The sequence below is a fragment of the Somniosus microcephalus genome, chromosome 11, assembly GCF_052327205.1.
Source record: "Somniosus microcephalus isolate GS21.2 chromosome 11, FLI_Smic_1.0, whole genome shotgun sequence".
NCBI lineage: Eukaryota > Metazoa > Chordata > Chondrichthyes > Squaliformes > Somniosidae > Somniosus > Somniosus microcephalus.
Window position 1 is genome coordinate 158,627,640 of NC_140997.1, and position 25,911 is coordinate 158,653,550.

At 43.4% G+C, this 25,911-nt stretch overlaps 1 protein-coding gene across 2 annotated transcripts in view; it reads right to left on the minus strand.

The window, feature by feature from the left end:
* Positions 1-6,467: 6,467 nt before the first annotated feature.
* The window catches only part of LOC147110963 (protein bassoon-like), a 428,570-nt gene continuing 409,126 nt past the window's right edge, over positions 6,468-25,911 (minus strand). For both annotated transcript variants that reach the window (XM_086001388.1, XM_086001387.1), the window contains one exon: positions 6,468-7,144. In XM_086001388.1, coding sequence (XP_085857514.1) covers positions 6,497-7,144 — 648 coding nt within the window. In that variant the 3' untranslated portion in view covers positions 6,468-6,496. The remainder of the gene's footprint in view (positions 7,145-25,911) is intronic.

The window sequence follows — 25,911 nt, forward strand, 5'->3', positions numbered from 1 at the left end:
TCAACAGATTGGCTGGTGAGTGGAGTGGGCCCCAGGAGCCAAACCCACGATACAGCACAAACAGGAGCAGGGGAGAGGTGGGATCAGGAAAACATAAATTTCTGTGGGCCCCAAGGTAAGTACAACTTATCTTCATTCAGCAAGATGTCTGCTGTTCGCCAGGAAATGCGCTACTACAGTGCCACCCTGTGGTGAATATTAAGTAAGTACTGCAGTTCAAATTGATATAAAGCGCTCGCGTTCAATTGCTAGTCACGTAACATTAGGTGGCATAACATAATGTTCACAGCGCCACTGACAGGTGCAATACCATTAGAATGTTGCTATCAATTACTATTTTTAATATATAACAGATAAAGATTTTGCTCAGATTAACTGGAGGGAGAGAGGATAAAGAGTGTCTCAAGTTTCTATGTTAGCTTCAAGATTAGGTCATTCATTAATGAATCTGGGAAAGACCATCCCAACCGTAAAACAGCTACTTAGCTTGTTCTCCTCAACAAGCAATTTATAAAAAATGAGGTTTGAGTGCAAATTGCAATGGAAAGTATGAACTGAAAGTACTCTACATAATAAATTACACTGCATTGTATTGTATTTTCACTTCTAATAAATGGATTTGAATCTAGTACAAACTGATGTTATCAAAGTTACCTTTTTCTGCTAACTGTTTCCTCAGTGAAATTAGTTTTAGACATTTCTAGTGAATAGGAGTCCAAAGCACTAAACTTCCAGAGCTTGGTACCAATTTACACCAAACTGACAATTGCATTTATAGAGGCTTCAAAGATGGCTGATGTGCAAAATAAAATGTCACAGTGGTGCAGAGGAATTAAGCCACCTTTAGAGTTGAGAGAGTTTAATTTAAGATTAATCTCTCGGTTAGACTTGTCTTGGGAGTACTTGATGCCTGCATTGGGTGTCCAGAAAGGAAAAGCAGACCATTCCCTGTTGTTTTTGTCACTCATCTTGATGGGCACAAAAGTCACCCAAAAAGAATTAATTAAAAAGCTTACATCATGTGAAAATGCAAACTCAGAAAACTGGTGGGTACATGCAAGAAAATAAAGCTGCATGAAATTGCAGAGATAGGGTGGGATGAGAGCATAGAAGGATTTGTAAACAAGAATGAAAATGTTGAATTCAACACATTGTCCAACAGCCCTGTAAGGAAGCACAGGGCTGATGAACAGATGGACTTACTACAGGACAAGAAGTCAGATCTGGAAGTGACAAAAGCATGAATAAGGATTTAATTGACCATGGGTGTGAAGTATGATGTTGAAGAGTTGGACGTAACTGGATAGGAATTGGAGTTTGAACCTTAGCTTTGGATTGAACACATGATGAGGTTGAGCACCATTGGTTTCAGCCTGAGCAAGCAGTCAGGGACAGAATGGAGTTGTGGTTCAACGGGATGGTTTTAGACTTGTTTGTTAAGCTGCTGAAATTTCTGGCTCGTGGAGTGGTTGATCATGTTGGACATGACCGAGGACAAGGAGAGATAACAAGGCATGTTAGCACTCACAAAGGATATTGGTGATTTTTAAGATTTTGGCTAGAGCTGCTTTGGTGCTGTGGACAGGTGGAAACCAAACTGAAAAGATTTCAACAGAGAATTGTGGGAGAGGTAAGCATGGAGATAAATGGCAATGATACAGAAAGGAAAGGGAGGTTAAAGATGGAGTGGTAGTTGGATAAGATAGTGGGGACGAGTGGGGACTTTCTGAGGATGGGGATGATGCCAGCAGTTTTGAAGAACTAGCAACAGTGCCGATGCAAAGGGAGCTGTTAACAGGAAATGGGTCTCATAGAAAAGCTGAGCGTATTGAAGACTGGTGGGAGATGGGGAGAAGCTATAGTGATATGTGGTTGAGAGTGGGATGTAGGAGTGGTATAGAGGAAGGAAGTGGCTATGAGTTGGATACAAGGTACTAGTTAGGCGTCAGCTGGAGTACTGTGTCCAATTCTAGGTACCACACTTTAAGAAGGATATCAAGGCCTTGGAGAGGGTGCATAGGAGATTTACTAGAACGATAACAGAGATTATGGATGTCAGTTATGTGGAGAGACTAGAAAAGCTGGGATTGTTGACCTTAGAGCAGAAAAAATTAAGGGAAGATTTAATAGAGGTGTTCAAAATTATGAGGAGTTTTGATAAGAGTAAATAAGGAGAAATTGTTTTCACTGGCAGGAGGGTCAGTAACCAGAGGACACAGATTTAAGATCATTGGCAAAAGAACCAGAGGGGAGATGAAGAGAACTTTTTTTACGCAGCGAGCTATGATACCCTGGAATGTACTGCCTGAAAGGGTGGTAGAAGCAGATTCAATAGTAACTTTCAAAAGTGAATTGGATATCTACTTGAAAAGGAACATTTTGCAGGGCTATGGGGAAAGAGCAGGGGAGTGGAACTAATTTGATAGCTCTTTCACAGGCACGATGGACTGAATGGGTTCCCTCTGTGCTGCATGATTCTACGATGAAACATAGAAACATAGAAGATAGGAGCAGGAGTAGGCCATTTGGCCCTTCGAGCCTGCTCCGCCATTCAATGAGATCATGGCTGATCATCCAAATTCAGTACCCTGTCCCTGCCTTCTCCCCATATCCCTTGATCCCTTTAGCCTCAAGAAACATATCCAACTCTTTCTTGAATATATTTAATGAACTGGCCTCTACCGCCCTCTGTGGCAGAGAATTCCACAGGTTCACCACTCTCTGGGTGAAGAAATTCCTCCTCATTTCTGTCCTAAATGGCTTACCCCTTATCCTTTGACTATGACCCCTGGTTCTGGACTCCCCGGCCATCAGAAACATCCTTTCTGCATCTAGTCTGTTCAGACCTGACAGAATTTTATAAGTTTCGATGAGATCCCCTCTCAATCTTCTAAACTCCAGTGAGTATAAGCCCAATCGACACAATCTCTCCTCGTACGTCATTCCTGCCATCCCAGGTATCAGCCTGGTGAATCTTCGCTGCACTCTCTCCATGGCTAGAACGTCCTTCCTCAGGTAAGGTGACCAAAACTGCACACAATACTCAAGGTGTGGTCTCACCAAGGCCCTGTACAACTGCAGCAAGACATCCTTGTTCTTGTACTCGAACCCTCTTGCTACGAAGGCCAACATACCATTTGCCTTCTTAACCGCCTGCTGCACCTGCATGCTTACCTTCAGCGACTGGTGCACAATAACACCCAGGTCTCTTTGCACTTCCCCTTCTCCCAATCTATTGCCATTCAAATAATAATCTGCCTTCCTGTTTTTGCCACCAAAGTGGATAACCTCACATTTATCCACATTATAGTGCATTTGCCATGTTTCTGCCCAATCACCCAACCTGTCCAAATCGTACTGGAGTTTCACGACATCCTCCTCACAGCTTACCCTCCCACCCAGCTTTGTGTCGTCTGCAAATTTGGAGATATTACATCCAATTCCCTCGTCCAGATCATTAATACATATTGTGAACAGCTGGGGTCCAAGGACCGATCCTTGCGGTACCCCACTAGTCACTGCCTGCCACTCGGAAAACGACCCGTTTATTCCAACTCCTTGCTTTCTGTCCGCCAACCAGCTCTCTATCCAAGTCAATACCATGCCCCCAATCCCTTGTGCCTTAATTTTGCACGCTAATCTCTTATGTGGGACCTTATCGAAAGCCTTCTGAAAGTCCAAATACACCACATCCACTGGTTCTCCCTTATCTATTTTACCAGTTACATCCTCAAAAAATTCCAGTAGCATGATTTACCTTTTGTAAATCCATGTTGACTTTGTCCGATCCTGTCACTGCTTTCCAAGTGCTCTGCTATTACATCTTTTATAATAGACTCTAGCATTTCCCCCACTACCGATGTCAGGCTTACCGGTCTGTAATTCCCCGCTTTTTCTCTACCACCTTTTCTGAATAGTGGGGCAACATTAGCTACCCTCCAATCCATGGGTACTGTTCCAGAGTCTATCGAGTTCTGGAAGATGACCAGCAATGCATCTACTATCTCTAGGGCCACTTCCTTAAGTACCCTGGGATGTAGACCATCAGGCCCTAGGGATTTATCGGCCTTCAGTCCCATCAATTTTCCTAACACCATTTCCCTACAGATACTGATTTCTTTCAGTTCCTCCCTCTCATTAGACCCTATGTTCCCCGGCATCTCTGGGAGGTTATTTGTGTCCTCCTTTGTGAAGACAGAACCAAAGTATGTATTTAATTGGTCTGCCATTTCCATGTTTCCCATTATAAATTCCGCTGATTCTGACTGTAAGGGACCTACGCTTGACTTCACCAATCTTTTTCTCTTCACATATCTATAAAAGCTTTTACAGTCAGTTTTTATGTTCCCTGAAAGCTTACTCTCATATTCTATTTTCCCTTTCTTAATTAATCCCTTTGTCCTCCTTTGTTGACTCCTAAACTGCTCCCAATCCTCAGGATTATTGCTTTTGCTAGCCAATTTGTATGTCCTCTCCTTGGATCTTATGCTATCCCTAATTTCCCTTGTTAGCCACGGTTGAGTCACCTTTTATTTTTTATTTTTATGCCAAACTGGGATGAACAAATTCTGTAGCTCATCCATTCGGTCTCTGAATGTTTGCCATTGTCTATCCACCGTCAACCCTTTGAGTGCCATTCCCCAATCAATCCTACCCAACTCGCTCCTCAGACCATCGTAGTTTCCTTTATTTAAATTCAGGACCCTAGTCTCTGAGTCAAATACTTCATTCTCCATCTTAATGAAGAATTCGACCATATTATGATCGCTCCGACCCAAGGGGCCTCGTACAACAAGATTGCTAATTAATCCTTTCTCATTACATAATACCCAGTCTAAGATGGCCTGATCTCTGGTTGGTTCCTCGACATATTGGTCCAGGAAGCCATCCCGTAAACACTCCAGGAATTCCTCCTCCACAGTATTGTTACTAATTTGGTTGGCCCAATCTATATGTAGATTAAAGTCACCCATGATGACTGCTGTGCCCTTATTGCACGCTTCTTTAATTTCCCTTTTAATGCCATCCCCAACCTCCGCCTTACTGTTTGGAGGTCTATATACCACTCCCACTAATGTTTTTTTCCCCTTGGTATTTCTCAATTCTACCCATACAGATTCCACATCATCAGAGCTAATATCCTTGATTACAATTGTATTAATCCCTTCTTTAACCAGTAATGCTACCCCACCTCCCTTTTCTTTTTGCCTATCTTTCCTGAATATCAAATACCCCTGGATGTTGAGTTCCCAGTCTTGGCCATCCTTGAGCCACGTTTCCGTAATCCCAACCAAATCATATTCGTTTACCTCTATTTGCGCAGCCAATTCATCCACCTTATTACAAATGCTCCTCGCATTAAGACACAAAGCCTTCAGGCTTGTTTTTTTAACACTCTTAGACCCATTAGAATTATTATTTATTGTAGCCATGTTTGATTTAAACCATTGATTTCTCTGACTGCCACTTTTGTTTTTCTCCTTCCTATCTTTTGCTTTTATCCCTGTTTTCCTTTCCTCTGTCTCCCTGCTCAGGTTCCCAACCCCCTGCCATTTTAGTTTAAACCCCCCCCCGAACAGTGCTAGCAAACCTCCCCGCAAGGATATTTGTCCCGCTCTGGTTCAGGTGCAACCTGTCCGACTTGTACAAGTCCCACCTTCCCCAGAAGCAGGCCCAGTGATCCAGGAAACTAAAGCCCTCCCTCCTGCACCAACTCTTTAGCCACGCATTCATCTGCTCTATCCTCCTATTCCTATACTCACTAGCACGTGGCACCGAGAGTAATCCAGAGATTACAACCTTTGAGGTCCTACTCTTTAATCTGCTACCTAGCTCCCTAAATTCTTGCTGCAGGACCTCATCCCTCTTCCTACCCATGTCGTTGGTCCCAATGTGAACCACGACCTCTGCCTGTTCACCCTCCCCCTTCAGAATGCCCTGCAGCCGTTCAGTGACATCCTTGACCCTGGCACCAGTGAGGCAACAAACCATCCTGGAGTCACGTCTATGGCCACAGAAACGCCTATCTGTTCCCCTTACGATAGAATCCCCTACCACTATTGCTCTCCCACTCTTTTGCCTCCTTTCCTGAGCAGCTGAAGCACCCTTGGTGCCAGGAAGTTGGCTGCTGCTGCCTTCCTCTGGTAAGTCATCCCCCTCAACAGTATCCAAATTGGTATACCTGTTTGAAAGGGGGATGGCCACAGGGGTCCCCTGCACTACCTGCCTGTCTCTACTGCTCTGCCTGATGGTCACCCATTTCCCTTCTGCCTGTGCAGCCCTACCCTGCGGTGTGACCAACTCACTATACGTGTTAGCCACGACCCTCTCAGCATCTCAGACTGAGACAGTCCCCTGTATTATTTCAATATTGGAGACAAAAAAAATCTATGAGCTCCTTAAATTTGGCTTTGAAGGGAGCAGAAGTGGTCATAAAAAAGGAAATGTTCTGCAATTTTTTCCTCCTTTGACCCCTCAAATGAATATTTCACTGACCTTAGAACTTACATGATTTATTCTTGACAGATGACATTTCCACAGTCACAAAATAATTCAACTTAAGATTAAATAACTTTTGATCTTTGTTGTGACATGCGTTTAAGCGACTTACCTCTTGCACTTTTGCTTTCTGTAGATCAACTGATTGGGAGATCTCCTTTGAAGAAGGGTCCACTTTTTTGTCTGTGCTGATCACTTTTGATGGTGCAGGTACTGTATCGCTCTGTACTGCAAGTTTTGGCTTCTCTCTTGCTGACTGTGATCTGTTTTGGTTTGCAGTCTGGGTCAGCTGTTGGGCCTCAATTTGCCCAGCATGTTTTTGCTGAGGATGCAGCTTATCCCCAACCGATGGACCTTGTTGTTTTGTTGCTGAAGGCTGTCCTGGTTTAGGAGTCGGTGGTTCTTTCTGTTGAGAGAACTGTTGACCTGGTGTTAAAGGGATATTTTGTTGCTGGACAGGGCCAGCTTGCTGCTGTTGGCTAACCCCTTTCTTTTGTTGTACACTGGCACCCGTTTGTCCTTGATGATGTGGTGACATTGTTGGCTGTTGCTTTGATGCTGATGGTGGGACAGGAAGTGGTGCATCTCCTAAATTTCCAGACATCAATCGTTGGGTCTGACAATTCAGGCAAAGCCATTCTTTTTTCTATATGGACAAGAAAAACAAATACAAAGGATAGTGTTAACTGGTGCAATACAAATCTGTACCTTTGCATAAACGATAAATTTTATGACAGCCACTTAATGAATTTGTGACTATTTTCAGGTCTGCACTAGAAATTCTCTGAGGTTTAATGTCACCGGTCATTCCCATAAGCGGCTCTTGTATCAGTGCCCAATAGTTAGTGACATGATATTGTTACGGACTCCAGGTCACACTAAGACTCTCATTATCTGTCCTGGATGTTGCGATCTTGCAGAAGACCCACACATTTTTCCAGTCCTCTGCAAGGCAGACTAATAAGCACTCTGGTTAGATGAGACCAACTGTAAATCATTGGTTTATTTTACTTGAAATGCAACGACTGTACCAATTACCATTTTCACAGCAAGATCTATGTATTTCCTATTGCTCCTCATAACATCAAAAATAATCAATTATGCAAACTTTGCCCTTGGTATGGGTCTAGCTTCACTTTACAAGTCAGTATCGCTGGATTGACTGGTGTTAACTTGAGAGAGATACTGTTCTGTCTCTCTCACTGTCTCAGATCCAAAACCTGTCTTTTTTCCACTGAGTAAAAAAGACAAAAGCTTAATCTCTGCCCCTTCCTCAGTTTCCTGCGGCCTTGTCCCCTCCCTAGCTCTGTAATCTCCTCCAGCCCTACAACCATCAGAGATCTCTGCACTCCTCCAATTCTGGCCTCTTGCGCATCCCCTATTTTAATCGTTCCACCATTTGCGGCCATGCCTTCAGCTGCCAAGGCCCTAAGCTCTGGAATTCCCTCCCTAAACCCCTTCATCTCTCTACCTCTCCTCCTTGAAGACGCTCCTTAAAACCTACCTCTTTCCCTGTCCTAATATCTCATGTGGTTCGGTGTCAAATTTTGTTGAATAATCACTCCTGTGAAGCGCCTTAAGATGTTTTGCTAAAGGAGCTGTATAAATACAAGTTGTTGTTGTTGTTGTTACAACCCGAGGATGTGTGAATGGTTACAGAATAGCATATCCTCTGGGTCTCCGATGTAGCTTTTATTTCTCTCATTTCTTGCATCTTTTTAGTGTTCTTTAAATGTAGGGAGTGACACTCACTGCAGTGTTGTCACTGGGATTTCAGTAAAGTATAGCTGAAATTTTTGTACTTTGTCCATTTGAAGTGTGAATCACAATTACCAATCACCTCCTTCCAAATGTAGGCTTTGCCTGGAGAGAGCATTTTGGGCTAGGGAACTGGTAGTTGCATGTCTGTCATAGTGCTGGGAGGAGTTTGAGATGATGGATTAAAAGAATGTCGCACAAGAAGCATATTAAAATACACTCAAGTGTATTGATTTAAGGGTGTTTTTTATCTATAACATTTTGGACACTAAATAACCAGAGTGACAATAGAGCATTGGTGTGGCTTACAGCTGTAATGATCAATAACATGTCATTCTATAGTGGACACTAGGTGGAGCCGTAGAGCTGTGTAGAGCAGTATATAAGACTACACTACCCAGCTGTATATATATTAAGACTACATTACCCATGAGGCACTAGGCTACCCACAAGGCAGCAATCAAGATGGAAGCCTCTACAGATACTGTACCTAGTCCACATGTGCTCAATAAAAGTGTCTAGCAAAAGCTAGCTGTGTTCATAATAAGAATGTCTATTTATTAATGAACATAAGATGGTACCAGGGTGGTGAAGATCTGCTGAAAATTGTGAAAAGCGACATGGAAAATTTGAAGCCACCAGAGCGTTTGAAACTCACAGGAAAAATCGACTACAATTGGCAGACTTTTAAACAACAATTCGAACTCTACATTGCAGCCATCGGATTCGGTACGAAGCCAGACGCAAGGAAGATAGCGTTGCTGCTTACGGTTGCAGGCCCACAGGCGATAGAGGTATTTAATACATTTGTATTTAATCCAGCGGAGAACAGAGAAAAATTAGAAGATGTGCTAAAAAAATTTGATGCACATTGCTCTCCCAAAAAGAATGAGACGTATGAAAGATACATCTTCCGTTCTCGGACACAGCAACAAAATGAGACTTTTGATAGCTTTATAACTGATCTGAAACTGAAAGCACAGACATGTAATTTCTCTGAGCTGAAATCATCCATGATTCGTGACCAGATTGTGTTTGGTATTCATGATAAAAAAAGTCAGGGAACGTCTGTTGAGAGAAACCGAACTAAATTTGGAAAATGCGGTGAAAATATGCCAAGCCAGCGAGCTAGCTCGAAAGCACGCGAAGGCTTTCAGTGAAATCAATAATGATGCGATTGTAATGAGTGATAATGCTGCTGTCGGTGCTGTGTCCTACAAGGGGAAGAAACGTGGGCAGAACAGAAATGAAAAGCAATCGGAGGATGACATTTTTAATTGTAAACGCTGTGGTTACAAACACCAGTTAAGACAATGCCCAGCGTTTGGAAAAATGTGCACAAAGTGTAATGGAAAGAATCACTTTGCCAAACAATGCTTTTCAAAAGTAAAAACAATGAAAGGGCAACAAGTTAATGTAATTGAGGACACTGATTTAAGTGAGACATTTTTTGTAGGAAGTGTCATGTGACAATATCAAAAAGGATACAGAAAATGTGCAGCCCTCAGAAATGGACAATGCTGAACATAAAGTTAATGCAGTAAAAGAGGGCAAATGGATGATCCCACTGCAGGTAAATGGAGCATTAGTTACCTTGAAACTAGACACTGGGGCAAAAGCAAACTTAATCAGTATGAGTGACATTAACAATATGAAAGAAAAGCCCAAAATACAGAAAAAGTCAGTACTACTGAAGAGCTATAATGGACAGAAAATAGATAGCTTAGGTGTATGCAGACTTAAAGTGACAGTCAAAGACAAAGTGCATCATCTCATGTTTTCTGTTGTGGCTGAAAGACTTGATTCGATACTAGGTGACAAAGCTTGTGAAGACTTAGAACTGGTCAAGAGAGTCTACCGTATAAACGGTGCCATAAGCAGACCAGATGACTCAGGTGATGAAGCAGAGAGCCCATCAAGGATGAAAAGGCCAAAGGGTATCCATGTCTTCAAAAAGCCTAGTTTCTTCAAGAAGAAAGAAAAAGACTTTAAGGTCAAAGAGAAGCCAAAGGAAGAAAAGCACAAAGAGGAAAAACACAAGGAGAAAAAGTCCAAAGATATAACCGCAGCAGATGTTGTTAAGCAGTGGAAAGAGAAAAAGAAAAAGAAGAAGCCTGCACCAGAGCAGGAAGCAGTTCCGGTGGATACTCCTTCCCTCAGGCCAATCTTTGGTGTTCCATTAGCCGAGGCTGCTGAGAGGACTATGCTGTATGATGGGATCCAGCTGCCAGCAGTTTTTCGAGAGTGCATTGACTACATTGAGAGTTATGGCATGAAGAGTGAAGGAAACACTGAAACCCTCTCCAAGCAAAGATCGCAAGGAGACCTCGAACTATTCAAGACCAGATTGATGACAATGCCGCAACTGCATCTTGTCATTCACCGCCAGAACAATCTCATGAAGACACATCAGACTTACCCGTGTTGAGAAGATCCACACATGAAGTAAAAAAGCCTGATCTTTGAGTACAATGTAAAGCTTTGAAAATGTGTTGACTGTTTTGAAAATGTTTATGTTTATAGAGCACTAACAAAAGTGTTACTGATATTATCTTTATTGTTTTCTTGAAAGTTGATTGATATTGATTTTGTTAAACCTCAAAGAAAGGGGGATGTAATGATCAATGACATGTCATTCTATAGTGGACACTAGGTGGAGCCGTAGAGCTGTGTAGAGCTGTATATAAGACTACACTACCCAGCTGTATTTATATTAAGACTACATTACCCATGAGGCACTAGGCTACCCACAAGGCAGCAGTCAAGATGGAAGCCTCTACAGATACTGTACCTAGTCCACATGTGCTCAATAAAAGTGTCTAGCAAAAGCTAGCTGTGTTCATAATAAGAATGTCTATTTATTAATGAACATAAGAACAGCTTGGTTCTTTTTGTTAGTAAAACTGACAAATGTACCTGGAAGAGTGACTTATTTACAATCCTGCAGTGACACCCCACATAAATGCCCCCAGCTCCTCTACATTCCCAATCCACCACAGGACCAGACAGGGATGCCCCAATTCCCCTTTTAGATACTTTTGTGTATTTGTCACAGAAACTTTGTCACCCTGGAGAAAAGGAGCTCCACCCACAACCCCTCCCACTCCAACCATATACGCAGACCTAATCAGTTGGAATAATCTGTGCATAATACTCGTGGGTAGGGTCAATATAATTCTCATGCGTCTCCTCTACCTACTTCAGATGCTATTCGTCTAGGTACCAGCCTAACAATTGAGTGACCTGGACAGTCGCATCTCCAGTTCCTCTAGGTGGGAAAGGAAGGCACAAATACTTCTCAAACTCCCAAAATAAGAGGGGGGACTTGGCCTCTTAAATTTCAGGTGGTACTACTGGGCAACCCAGACCCAAATAATTATAGGCTGATCCCTAGCCTCCCAGAAAACCCCATAGCTAGGAATAGAAGCCAGGACCGTTCTTTCCACCTTGCAGAGCTAATCATTCATACACCCTCAGAACATACTAGTAGAATGTCAGTTTTCACTGCAATGAATATGTCCACACAACAAACACCCCATTTTTGGTGCAAAACTATCAGCCTGGAGACAGGTCTGTGCCTAACCAAAGATCTCACTGGGTCTAACAGAGTTTCCCTAACCTTGCGCAATGGGGCGCTCTCAGGAAGATTCATTTCATGTGGGTTCAGAGCCTTGCACAAGAGAGGGATTACTAGATTTCGTCAGCTTCTCCATAAGGGTCAAGTTATGACATTCTACCAGTTAGTTGATAAATTTCACCTCTCCCAACATGACCAATATCACTATCTTCAGAACTTCCTCCAGAACCCTGCAATATGTTGGCTCATGCTGAAGTCTGCAATCCTCCCTCAAACTTTTCCTTCACTCCCCAACAGCCTTCTGGGAACATATCTCCACCTTCTGTACAATGCTCAATTCCATAACAAAAGGTAGGACAGAAAGCCTGAGGGAAGCCTGGGAGTGAGTCCTTGGCCAACTATTAAGAGAAGAGAATGGACAAGAGGTTTGGAGTCAGATCCTAGATACCACCACCTTCAGTAGAATGGTCAGCTCAACATTGTAAATGGCATGTACCACACCGCACATAAACTCTACCAATTTCATCCCTCCATACCTGCTGGAAAAGGTGCACACTCTTCCACATATTCTGGTCATGCTTCCACATCTAGCCAACTTGCAAAGCAGTCCAAGAGCTGTCCTCCCCAATCCGCACGTCTAATTAACCCACAGTAACCAAGACCAAACAAGCTAATTCAACCCCGAAATGCAAGCAGTCATGCCAAGAAACCCAAACCTATCAATGCACTTCTTCTGCAAGCACATACTTCATAATGTATGTGAATGTACTTTCTTGATATTCTAGTAAAAATATCAAAAACAAAAGTGAATTATACAATATAGAGGTTATTCCATGATCAGGTGCTCCTATAACTAGAATTATATAATTGGGTGTTGTGGTTGCGGGTTTGAGTTACTTGGGATTAGATGGAAGTTATCTTTTCTTACTAGGCCACAAGATCAACTTTCTGATTCTGAGAGCCCTGGCTGTACTGGACTACCATATTATACACTTAAAGGACAATATTCTATTTTAACAATCTAACATTATCATGAGTCAAGCATAATCAGACCAAGGGGATTGTGGTCAGAGAATATGGTGAACTGCATGCCACAGAAGTATGGTTGCAGTTTCTGCAGTGTCCACACTACAATTCCTTTTGAATTAGTGACGATGCTGTTTCCCATTGCCGCAGTTTACAACTCAGATTGGTAGATCCCGCCATGGTCATTTACTTAACTCAGCACTGGTCCAACAACAACAACTTGGCTCAGGTTCACTAATGGTAAGGCTATGTTGCAGATTTTACGGACGAATCTCTGACAATAACCTGCCAATCCAAGGAACGCACCAAGTAATGCCCGCGGGTGTTTCTTGTTATAGGATGGCTCATAACACAATGGCCTAGAAATTGGGTTGGGGCGCCAAAGTGGCGCAAAAGTCGCCTGAGCGCAGGATTTAGCGCAGCGATCGGAGTGATACCGATCGCCAGAAATTCAGTTTCAGTGCCCCTCGAGGGAGACGGGGCAAGGCTCGAGGCGCTCCGCGTCCCTCTTAGGGCGCTGAAATTGATTATTGCAGCGCAACGTGCCGCAGCGCCACACGCTGCGGCACGGCACGCTGCGGTACTGCAGGCCTTCCTCCCACTGTTAAGGGGGAGGTGCCTGCAACAGCGCGAGCCCCGATCGCGAGTGCCGGCAAATGAGCCCGGCACCAAGGAGAAGTGCCGGGCTCTCGGGAAACAGCCGGCAATGCCACGGGGGGGGGGGGGTTAGGAAGCCGGGGACGGAGGTGCTGGCAGGTGGCCGCCGAAAAAGCGGCCGCCCCGCACCTCCACCTTAACTTGCGCCGCTGCCGGCACAGTAAGGCCCCGTGAACCGGGCGCGGGTAGCGAGCGGCGCAACTGCGGCGTTCGCTACCAAATATCGCGAACGGGGCGCTGCGCACACCGATGACGTCATCGGTGGCGGCGCAGCGCAAATGCCTAACGCCACCATTAGCGCCCCTACTGAATATCGCCGGAGACGCAGCCAGTGGCGCTACAGCCACTGACTGCCTCTTTAGGCGCTAACAGGTGGCGTTACTCACCCAATTTCGCCCCCAATGTGCCCACCATTTTTATACCCCCTCTACCCACTCGCTGACCCGGTAAAACACTTCTACCATACCAAGGTACACCTTTCCGCTTTGTCCATCAACCCTGCCTTAATCAGTTGGTTAGTATCAGTGACATGGGTGAATTGTTCGTCCTACATCAGTCTGTGTCTAAATTTACTTGGGCTGATAAGTGGCAGGTAACATTTGTGCCAGGTGACATAATAAAACTCACTATGCACTTGGTTTGAGCATAAAGCAAGGCTTTAAACAACTTATTTCAGAACATGGAAGTCTAGTTGTATCCACTTGCTCCTTGTCTTTTACAAAATGTCCCTGGCAAGCTGGGGCCAACGCCCGAGTATTTATACTCCTTGGACGGCGCCACCAGCTGGCCGTCCAGTGTTATTTCATAGGTAGTTTCTCGATGATGAGATTTATGACACCAGGCAATGACCATCTCCAACAAGCGAGAGTCGAACCACCGCTCCTTGACATTCAATGGCATTACCATCGCCGAATCACCCACCATCAACATCCGGGGCGGGGGGGGGGGCGGGTGGTGGGGGTGTAACCATTGACCAGAAACTTAACTGGACCAGCTGCATAAATACTGTGGCCACAAGAGCAGGTCAGAGGCTAGGTATTCTGCGGCGAGTATCTCACCTCCTGACTTCCCAAAGCCTTTCTACCATCTACAGGGCACAAGTCAGGAGTGTGATGGAATACTCTCCACTTGCCTGGATGGGTGTCGTTCCAACAATACTCAGGAAGCTCAACACTATCCAGGACAAAGCAGCCCGCTTTATTGGCACCCCATCCACCACCTTAAACATTCACTCCCTCCACCAGCGGCGTACCGTGGCTGCAGTGTGTACCATCTACAAGATGCACTGCAGCAACTCGCCAAGGCTCCTTCGGCAACACCCCCCAAATCCGCGACCTGTACCACCTAAAAGAACAAGGGCAGCAGGTGCATGAGAACACCACCTCCAAGTTCCCCTCCAAGTCACACACCATCCTGACTTGAAAGTGTATCGCCGATCCTTCATCGTCACTAGGTCACAATCCTGGAACTCCCTCCCTAACAGCACTGTGGGAGTACCTTCACCACACGGACTGCAGCGGTTCAAGAAGGCAGCTCACCACCACCTTCTCAAGGGCAATTAGGGATGGGCAATAAATGCTGGCCTTGCCAGTGACGCCCAGATCCCTGAACAAATAAATTAGATAGCTTTACTGACCTTGATAATTACATATATTCTTAACATGCAGTTAAACCAAGTAGGAAGCATACAAGAATAAATAACTAACTCTAAAGGTAGATGAAACTTTTACAAATTGTTTTTTAAGTAAATGCAAGGAGTATTAAACAATTAGAAATGCAATCCTATGCTGTGTTGAAGAAATTGGATGTACTGTGTATTGCTGAGACCTGGCTAGATGAAAGTGATGGGACAGAAATTCACAAAGGGATACAGAAAGTGAGAATCTAACTGCTGCAGAAACTTGTGCCTCCAAGTAGAACTGAGGCTATTTGGGTTCAAGCCCATGGGCAGGCACTAATTATTGGTAATTGTTATAGGCTCCCAGGTCAGACACGAGTTATTATGGAAATGGAGTGCAACCTTTTTGGTTAAAACTTAATTGATGGCTGGTGCCAACACCCATTAGGAAGTAGTGGGGCACAACCAATAAAACTAACTTAAAGACAACTGAACAAATTAAATCAATTCTATTTGGGGGGTGGGGTGATGAAGCACTCCAGTCCCTCTGGTGCCCACTGGTCACACAAGGCCTCAAGCGTGCCGGTGGACACCAGTGCTCCACCTCCAGGGACACTCTGGCATGAATGTAGCTAATGCCACCTTGTCCAGGCCCAGTCCTTGTCCTCAAATTGCCCGCTCGCCTCCGCAACAGGTGACCAAAGATCAGGAGTGTGGGACTGTGCAACCAAAAATTGAGGAGCAAGCCTTCAAATAGTGGCAGAAGATGCAACGTATACTAGGAACATGGACTCCTCCAGGCTACAGAAAATGCAGGTGGCCTGGGAGTCTATGAACCTACTTAAATTTATTGCACAGGACTGCCCCGTGCAACATCCCCCATGCCAAGTCCCCAATAGATAAAGGGAAGACTCCCGTGTAGAGAGCCCTCCATTGGGGACCCCTGCCTCCTCCGAATGGCAGACAAAGTGGAGTGTGCAATTGCAACTCATACAGGAAACCCTTCTGTCGAATGGAAAGACACAAAGGATTTCCGAGACACGGCTCAAGTTTGAGAGGTGCCGGCTCCTGAGGGAGGTTTTGTGACGTGGTGGCAATGAGAAATTCTGTCCTAATGCTTTCAGTTGTCTGTATTCATCCCTAGATGTATTTAAGGGGAAGCTAGATAAGTACACAAAGGAGAAAGGAATAAAAGGATATGCTGAGATGAAGTAAGGTGGCAGGAGGCTCATGTCAAGCATAGACTGTTTCTGTGCTGTAAATTTTATGTAAAATTTAGCAGCATAAATACCAGGAGCTGGCTCAAGGAATCTTAAATTGCACAGCACCACTATAGTAGTAGACTTGTTTAATTCTAATACTCAACATATATTTCTGATATTAGCAAGATGTTTTTCTGCCATCTCAGAAGAATGGTGCCGAGTGTGTGTACAGATTGCGATAACCTGTTACACCCATTGCGCCTCAATGACCTCTCTCAACGGGTTGGCCAGCTCAGTCTTGAACTTAAACCTCTTGCTGAAATCAAACTTCATTCTATATTGGATTCTCTAGCACTTCCCATGTAGCAAACAAGCTGGGTCTTTCCATGGATTGGAAAGAATGCTCCACATGTTGAACATGTTTAAAATGATGCAGTACCGTGCAACCAAACAGCAGTTAACTTGGATACACATCAAAGCTGCGCCACAGTTTACAAATCAGTTGACTTTTAGGACATTTCAGTTTCACTGTTCTGGTTTATCAGATCCCTCACACTCTTTCAAATAGCAGGTTAATTTCCCCCCCTCTAAGTTTTGCCATTCAGCATAATAATGGATACATTTAGTGAGTTAAAAGTTGCAATCTAATCAAGAGGCTCAGCTGACTTTATATACACAATAACAGTTACCGAGGAGTGTTAAAAGCTGCACTCTAAACAAGTAGATAATACCATAAACTGGAATAAAATCTCAAGTTGTTTATAACAGTCGTTGGATCCACATGTTTATTCTCTATATAACCACAACTTGCATTTATATACAGCACCTTTTAATGCAGAGAAATGTTCGTCAAAGGCCCTTCACAGACATGTAATCAGCCAAAGAAGGAAATATTAGGAGAGGAAAGGTTGGTCAGAGATGGGTTTAAAGGAGGAAAGAGGTGGAGAGGCAGGAAGGTTTAAGGAGGGTTTAGATGCCTGCACAGCTGCTAATGGTGGGAGAAGGATGTACAAGAGGCCAGAGTTGGAGGAATGTAGAGTTCTAGGGGCAGTTGTAGGGCTGGAGGAGATTGCAGAGATAGGAAGGAGAGAGACCATTAATAGGTTTACACACGAGGATGAGAATTGTAAATAGGAGATGTTGAAGGACCGGACCAGGAGCCAATGTAGGTCAGCAAGGATTGGAGTGATGGTGCAGGATAGGATACAGGCAACAGAGTTTTAGATGAGCTGAAGTTTATGGAGGGTGGTGAATGGGAACTCAGCCAGAAGAGCATTGGAGGTGACCTAAGACAAGGATAAGGCTGGGGCAGAGGCAGGCAATGTTATGGATGTGAAAGTAGTCAGTCTTTGTGATGGAGAGGACTTGGGGTCAGAAGCTCAGTTTGGGGTAAAGTGGGATGTCAAGGTTGTGAACAGTCTGGTTCAACACGAGACAGTGGCTGAGGAGGGGGATGGAATCGGTGGCAAGGGTACGGAGTTTGTGGCAGGTACCAAACACAATGGCTATGGTCTTACCAAAGTTTAACTGGAGGAAATTACAGCTTATCCAAGACTGAATGTCAAACAATCAGTCTGACAACATAGAGGCAGTGGCGGGGTCGAGAGATTCACAGAAGAAAGAAAGATGTGGTGAAGAGATAGAGCTGGGCATTATTAGCATACTTGTGGAATCTAAGCCCATGTCTTTGGATTATGTCACCAAGAATATATCCTTGGGAGATGCCAGAACTAATGGTGTGGGGTGGCAAGAGAATCCACTGCTTAAGATGCTCTGGCTATGTTTGGATAGCTAAAAGTGACACCAATCATGGGCTGTCCCACTGAGCTGAAGAACAGAAGAGAGGCACTGGAGAAGGAAGGTGTGGTCGACCATGTCCAAGGCTGGCAGAGAGGTCAAGGAGGACGATGAGGGATATTACATTGTGGTCACAGTGGATGTCATTTGTGACTTTGGTTCAAGCAATTTCTGCACTGTGGCAGGAACGAAAACCTGATTGGAGAGACTGGCACATGGAGTTGTGGGAAAGATGGACATGGATTTGGGAGGCAAAATGTAGAAAGGAAAGGGAGGTTGAGGTTGGGGTGGTAGTTTGCAAGTATACCGGGCTCCGGGGTGGGTTTACTGAAGAGGGGTGATGACAGTGCTTTTGCAAGGGAGGGGACGTTATCTGTGGAAAGGCAACCATTTACATTGTCAGCAAGCATGCATGTTCCGTTTAGTGGGACCAAGAGGTGGGTCTCATGGACAAGATGAGCTCAGAGGGCATGAGGGAGATAGGTCAGAAACTACAACAACAACTTGCATTTATATAACTCCTTTAACGTAGCAAAATGGCCCAAGGCGTTTAACAAGAGTGTTATCAATAAAAAGAAAAAATTGACACCAAGCCAAAGGAGGAGATAGCAGAACAGATGACCAAAACTAGAGAAAGACATGGGTTCTGGGGAAAATTTGGTTTGGTGGGCAACTGGAAAGGGGAGGATGTAGAAGAGGCAATTGAACAGATGATCTCAATCTTCATAAAGTAGTCCGTGAGCTTCTCTCACTTATTAGAGTTGAGAAACAAAGAAAGACTTGCATTTATATAATGCCTTTTATGACCTCAGGACATTCCAAAGCGCTTTACAGCCAATTAAGTACTTTTGAAGTGCAGTCACTGTTATAATGTAGGAAATGCGGCAGCAATTTTGCTCACAGCAAGCTCTCATACACAGCAATGAGATAATGACCAGATAATCTGTTTTAATTTTGTTCGAAGGATAATTATTGGCCAAGACACCGAGAGAATCCCCCTGCTCTTCAAATAATCCCATGGGATCTTTTACATCCATCTGAGAGGGCAGTCGGGGCCTCAGTTTAACGTCTCATCTGAAAGACGGCACCTCCGACAGTGCAGCACACCCTCAGTACTGCACTGGAGTGTCAGCCTGGATTATGTGCTCAAGTCTTTGGAGTGGGACTTGAACCCACAACCTATCCAGAGGCGAGTGTGTTATCACTGAGCCAAGGTTGGCACTATTATGTCCGTGTATAATTGAGACACGGACTGCAGGAGTTGGTTATAACAGGTCTTTACTGAATGGAGGCAACCTGGAACTACTATGCAAATGTTACTACACAGGCTTATATACAGGGGTGGTCACTACTGGTACTGCAGTATACAGGGGCTGCAGAATATAGTTCCTTCTGCAAAGTACATACACTACAGGCACCTTGTGGAGGGGCAGGAGAGACAGTTGGTAGCGGCGAAAAGAAGCTGGAGGTCATATAAACCCTCCATTGGGTGACTGACTTGAATTCCCTACTGAGGTATTTTTACAATGCATTCTGCAAATGCTTCAGGGTCAGTTCTAGTTTTGATGTATTTCAATGTTGGCAGCAGCTTCCAGTGCAGATGCTGAGCTAATGTGCATCATACTGTTAATGTGTAATGATGCTCATAATGAAGGATTAACAATTCCAACCTTCTAATTGAAAGTTTATTGAGGAATAATGTGGTGTTGATTACCAGGAAATTATATTGCCTATATATCATTTTTTAAATTTTGCTGATGTAAAAGATGTATCACCTTAAGGAACTGCCAAGATCCCCATCCGTAATACAACTAGCATGGAAGGGGTTTCTGGTTATCTTTAACACTCTAACCTGAGGGGTGTTGCTGTTTTATTAGAAAAAATATTAGAAAATATCTTCTGTTATACATGCTGCTACTCAACCAATGTCACACTTAAATATCACACATTTTATGCATTGCTGCAGAGCACTGCCATGCATGAAAATTCCTATAATTCACTTTCGGCAACCTGCCTTCTGTAGTCAGATTGATCTTGGCCCCAGACTCTGCTGCAATGCTATTGATTTCAAAACTAATGAAACCCAGGTACATCTTAATTTAATCCTTTTGGAGGTCCACTTTCCTTTATTTGAATGTCTGTTGTTTACACATGGCATATTTTCCATTAGTGTGACCTCAATGAATATGGGTCACGAAATAAGCAGCTAAAGGGCAAATATTTTAGAATTTAGGTGATATGGTCAAATCTCAGATCAGTTGGATGGAGTTTTGCTACTGAAGTGAACAGCTACAATTATTACTGAGTATTGCTGAATGATCTCTACTAGCAATCAAGCAAAACCCACCAAATGTTATTGTACTTTCTCCACTTCCTTTTGGAAACTCTGATAACTGCTAGCTCAGCCAGAAAGTATAGGCAGGAAACTTAACTGCAGGCCGTCACAAAGTAGATCAAAGTCACACGTTAGATGGTACATAAGGTTTTCCCTCCTTAATGGTTCGGCGCTTTCTGGTTTCTGCTCACTCATCTCTTTAACACAGCTTAGAACAAGATCTTGCCATGTATGCAAACATGGTTGTTTATGATTAGTGGCCTACCTCATTATGCTACAGTGAATTCCAGCTCAAATGTGGGGTGCTGTGCTATCCCACGAAGCCTCCAACTACAAATGCTTTCAATTTTTTTTCCATAGAAAAATTAAATCAGAATTGAACATCATGGAGATTACTGCTGCTAACTTAGTCGGAATAGAGGAGAGAAGAAGGAAATGACACCCATTGCCATTGACACAAAGGCAGCTATAATCCATCTCCCCCGAAGGAAAAATGTTATTACAGTGCCTGAAAACAGATACAGAGCTCATTGGCCATTTATCAAAAAGGAAAGAACCTAGAAGGGGGTCGGGGGGGGGAAGTAATTCCAATCAGTTCTTTCTTATGCAATGGATTATCCAAGTTTGAAGTCAATATATCTTCACAGAATACTGAGAAGTGGTTATGCAAGCCTCGAGGAACAGCACCTCATCTTCCGATTAGGCACTTTACAGCCTTCCGGACTCAATATCGAGTTCAACAATTTCAGATCATAACCTCGGCCCCTATTACAGTTTTACTTATATTTTTTATCCACACCTTTGTTTTGGCCCTCCCCCCGCCCTTCATTTTTTTTCTCTCTCCCACATGGCAGCTGTCTCCCATTCTGCCAGCGCATTTCACACTTAATCTAGAGCCGTCTTTTGTCTCCACTAGTCCTATCACCATCTCGTCTCGTTTTGAATACCTCTTAATGTCTCTTCACTTCTCTTTTGTTCTCTCCCAGCCTGGCCTCTTAATCTATTTCATTTCCTGTGCTTCTTTAGTCTTGACAAAGGGTTCACCCAAAACATTGACTCTATTTTCTCTCCACGGATGTTGCCTGGCCTGCTGAGTTTTTCCAGCATTTTCTGTTGTTATTTCGGATTTCCAGCATCTGCAGTATTTTGCTATCGTACTAGTTATTTTAAGCAGCTTACAATGGGGCACAATACCAAGAACAAAAGGGGATTGTTGACCATAAATAAAAGCAGTCTGCTTGCCAGCAACACACCAAATCACACATTACTAAGCAGCGGCTAGGTATTATTTGTCCCTGATGCAGGAAGGCTGGGATCAGAGATCAGAAACAAACAAACAGTGATATTTCTTCATAGCCACCCCCAATGACCAGGGGAACCTTTTTAAGCTAACCGTGAACAGGGTGCTTGATGTGCTCCACTGAAATATTGCACTAATGCATTAGCAACATCCCCCTTCAACAGAAAACTAAATAATAGGCATAAGTGCCTGACATGCTGTAAACAGCATTAGATAATTTGACATCCAGTATGCAAAGGCAAAGGATGTGTGAAATGCTAAATGCCGAGTTGGTAAATAGAAATTTAATTATGAACTACAACTCAGCAGGTCAGTCAGTGTAAGCTGCAAGGATATTGAAATGATACTCCCAACAAAAGCTGCTTCAGGATCACTCCATCCGAGGATTTATTTTCTGAATTTTAATTTTAATGATTTTATTTTAAGATCAAAGTCTGTGAATCCAATGTGTCATTTTCATAACTAAGTCCTCAGATAATGTCTGTGGAATTAGTTGGATGGATATGCAGAGTTTTGTGATTGAGACTAAGCTAGGGAGAGAATGGTCTCTGGAAGCAACAGCAGGAAATTTATTTAGTCAAATATTGTTGCTTACTTTAATCTGCTATTTTTCTCCCTTTTTCCACTGAAGGTGCAGACTACCCGTTAATCACTCTCTGATACTTTGCTATTTGACAATTCTTCATGTATAAGCCGAGACAGTTGTGTGCCAGCAGGCTATCTACCACAAGATGCAACATAGCCAAGTCCAATCCTGTCCTCATCCAACATCCATGCACACATCTTCCAGCAGGAGTTACTGGTTAACAATATGGAGTGGGAACTCTGGTTGACTTCTTCCCCCTACTTAGCCTAGGGCACGGAGGCTAATTATAGTCCCTTACTGCCAGATCAGCTGAGGTTAACTAACTCAGCACAAACCAGAAATCGAGTTTATAATAGCAAACAGTGTAAGATGCAGAAGACAATAAACCTCCAAAAATCTATCAAGAAAAAAAAGCAAAATTGTAAAATACAGTTATCATTAAATACCTAAAAAACAAGTGACAAATTATCTAGCCCTTTCAAAGACTGTAAAAAATGTAGCTAGATGTTCCTGTTACTTGAAGAATTGTTCTGTGATCATTGGGTTCCCTTAAAGGATGGGTTAACTCGAGAAGGTTACAATCACCAATGAGAGTAGATACTGATCTCCTGGTCCTTGTCTGCTTCCTGTTCCCCGCTGGTGTCTGTATCACTTTCCAATTAGAACATAGCAAGAATCCACCATTGACCGAGGATAAAACTTAGTTTATGACTAACCTTCTGAACATATCAAGACCAGTGATGGGAACCGCAGGCAATTTAACACTATTCTCTTATCTGATGTTCTGGAATTTCCCTTTTCAATTTAAATTAAATGAATGAGTTTTGCACCCAAAGTGAGTGAGTGATAGTGGATAGCAGAATGAACACTTTCTCTGATGTTGTCACTTAGTATCAGCAGCGAGCATTCCAAGATGCAGAGTTCTGCTCCCTCTGCACTTCCCGAGTCTCAGCACTAACCTCAAAAGCGCACCCCTACTGTACAAATTAATTTTTCCACTTCTCACACCAGCTGAAAGATAGGTAATTTTGTGCTAATTGATGCCAAATTAGGCACAGTTTTGTGCCGCGGACTCACACCCACGCGGAACTGGATTAAGACTGCCAAAGCTCATATATCTTGGGACCCTTACAGAGAGGAACAACTTTCATCCAATCAATCTAGGCTGGACTTGAACCCAAACCCCAAAAGTAAAAGGGCACAAATAAAAGAATGAAATTGACCTCAGTATCTGCACGCTGCATACAATGTGACATTAGTCTAAAGTATATCATACATGCCAATTTTTAAATTAAGATGTACTAGGTGATGGACCCAAGCCCTTACTGCAGGGCATCATCAAGGCTGGAAAGAGTGAAAGAAAAGTCAAGGTAAGTCAGGAAGTTGACTTCAATGGAATGTAAAGTTGGGCATGGTGTAAAACAGATGGCTGATCCGATCCCATCAGGTTCCCTCCAGGCGGGTGAAGTTAAAATGACACCCCTAGACTGAAGATGGTTGAGTGAAGGAAAAAAGAGTGGCGGAGGTACAATTTTGAGATCCTGGGTAGGAACAAGTTAGAGTAGGCCACTGTGCAATGAGAAGAAAAGGGACCTGGCACGATGTTGTAACCAACAACAAACCATGTCGATTTCTACACTCACCCTGTGTATCGTCACTTGCTATCAAAGTACTGCAAATTTGCATAAAAGTCCTGTAAGTAGTGAAAATTCCTGAGTGGATCACAGGGATAACAAATCACTTGCTCTAGCAAGGCATCCTGTTTTAACACATGGCACAGACAAACAGTACTAAGAAAACACTTTGAAAACTTAAGCCCGAGGCCTGTGTGATAGTTCCAGCTCTCATAATGTAACCTTCACTGTACAACTAACAAATGCAATAAGAGAAGTGGAAAATTGCATCTGTCTGCTTTGAAGACTGAAATGTTCCAAGATTCTCTGCAATTTCCTTTAGGCAACACTCCATCTTTTTTCATTCAAGACTTTCATCGACTTCAGACTTTGTTTTTTGCAGAATTACATTTTATTACATTGTATATCAACTCAATGCACCCGTGGGTTGAAACCATGAACATGACTGGCAGAAAACAAAGTCAGGTGACAGAAAAAACTTGTGTTTCTCTTTACTTGCTAAATGAACTCTCTTTAGGATGGCATCATGGTTGAGATCTGCTTCATGTCACAATATATGAGAATGTGTTTTATACATTAATTATTACATTGTGGAATTTTGAGTGCAAAAATGGGTGAAGATCTGGATCTCCACCCACTTTAGGTTATGTGCAATTAGGGGGCCGAGACACTGTTGTTGGACATGATTGCCTTAAACAAGAACTTCATTTGAACATGAACTTGGGACTGGGAATATCTGGACACCAAGTATCAGAATTCTGCTGCATAGTTTCAATGATTGTCCATGGTTATTAGGTAATGGCAAGTATAAAGGCCCCAGTAAAGTTAAGGTAGGTATTTTTCAATCAGTTCTTACCCATATTTCTTCATTTTTCAAAAAAAATTTAGCGCTTAGGTTCTCATGAACCTTTGTATAAAAGGTTGCAAATTAAAGAATCCCCCATCAAACCATTATTGTTTGAGTGGGTTTTCCAGTGGGATTCCCCCTATTGGAAGAAAAGGACCAATGTAGGGATACCAAGCAGACTGACCAGCATGAGAACTGCTCTGTGTTTACCTGCTAGTAATGGCAAACTCTGATCTGCAGACAGTGGTGAAAATACTTTGCTTTGGCAAACGATTAATGCGTCATGGCATTCCTCTTCCCAAAGGAAGCTAACACAGCAGATCCTTGATGGAAGCATTAAGCTATGTTGCTGATGACTAATCATAATGTTAGATGCTTCCCTGGAAGCAGCCGAATCACAATGTCATACTTGCACAAAAGGAGGCATGCCTGGGTGATCAACAGCCTCTAATTAGGCATGCCATCCAAGATGCCATTGGTCATATCTGTAAGCCCTGGCATACCCAAATGACAACACCATGGGAAACTGTCTTCACAGGGTCTGAGTCATCAGAAAGCCAGACACGCGGCTGCACCATGTGCTGAAAGGACAGTGGCAGCTACCATACAGAAAAGGGCTAGAACATCCAGTAATGGCAACAGATAGCTGTGGTTTGAAACTAGGCTCCGTCGCCTTGCAGGCATCCTGTATTGCTGAGCTATAGGTACGGTGCCGTGAAATGGAACACAAAGCAACCCTCCTCATAAGCAATACCTCTACTTTAGCAGCTGTCAGACAGAGTTCTGGTTCTGGCCTGCTGTACCTCTTGCTTGCAGGCTCATCCGTGTACTTTGGGTTTTCTTTATTTTTCACTTTTTAGTACCCTGCCACTTCAGCCATGGCAAAGGCTGCTTATGGTTTCTGATCCCCTTTGAGCCTTTCCAATGGCTTTCAGAATTTTTGCCACCCTACTGTGATACTCCCCTTTAAATGTAGCCTTCCCTTTTAATTTCACCTAAACACAACTTTCCAATCCCACCACTATGATACCTGCGCATGTCCAAGTCTGCATCTGGAACTATGCATAATAATAATT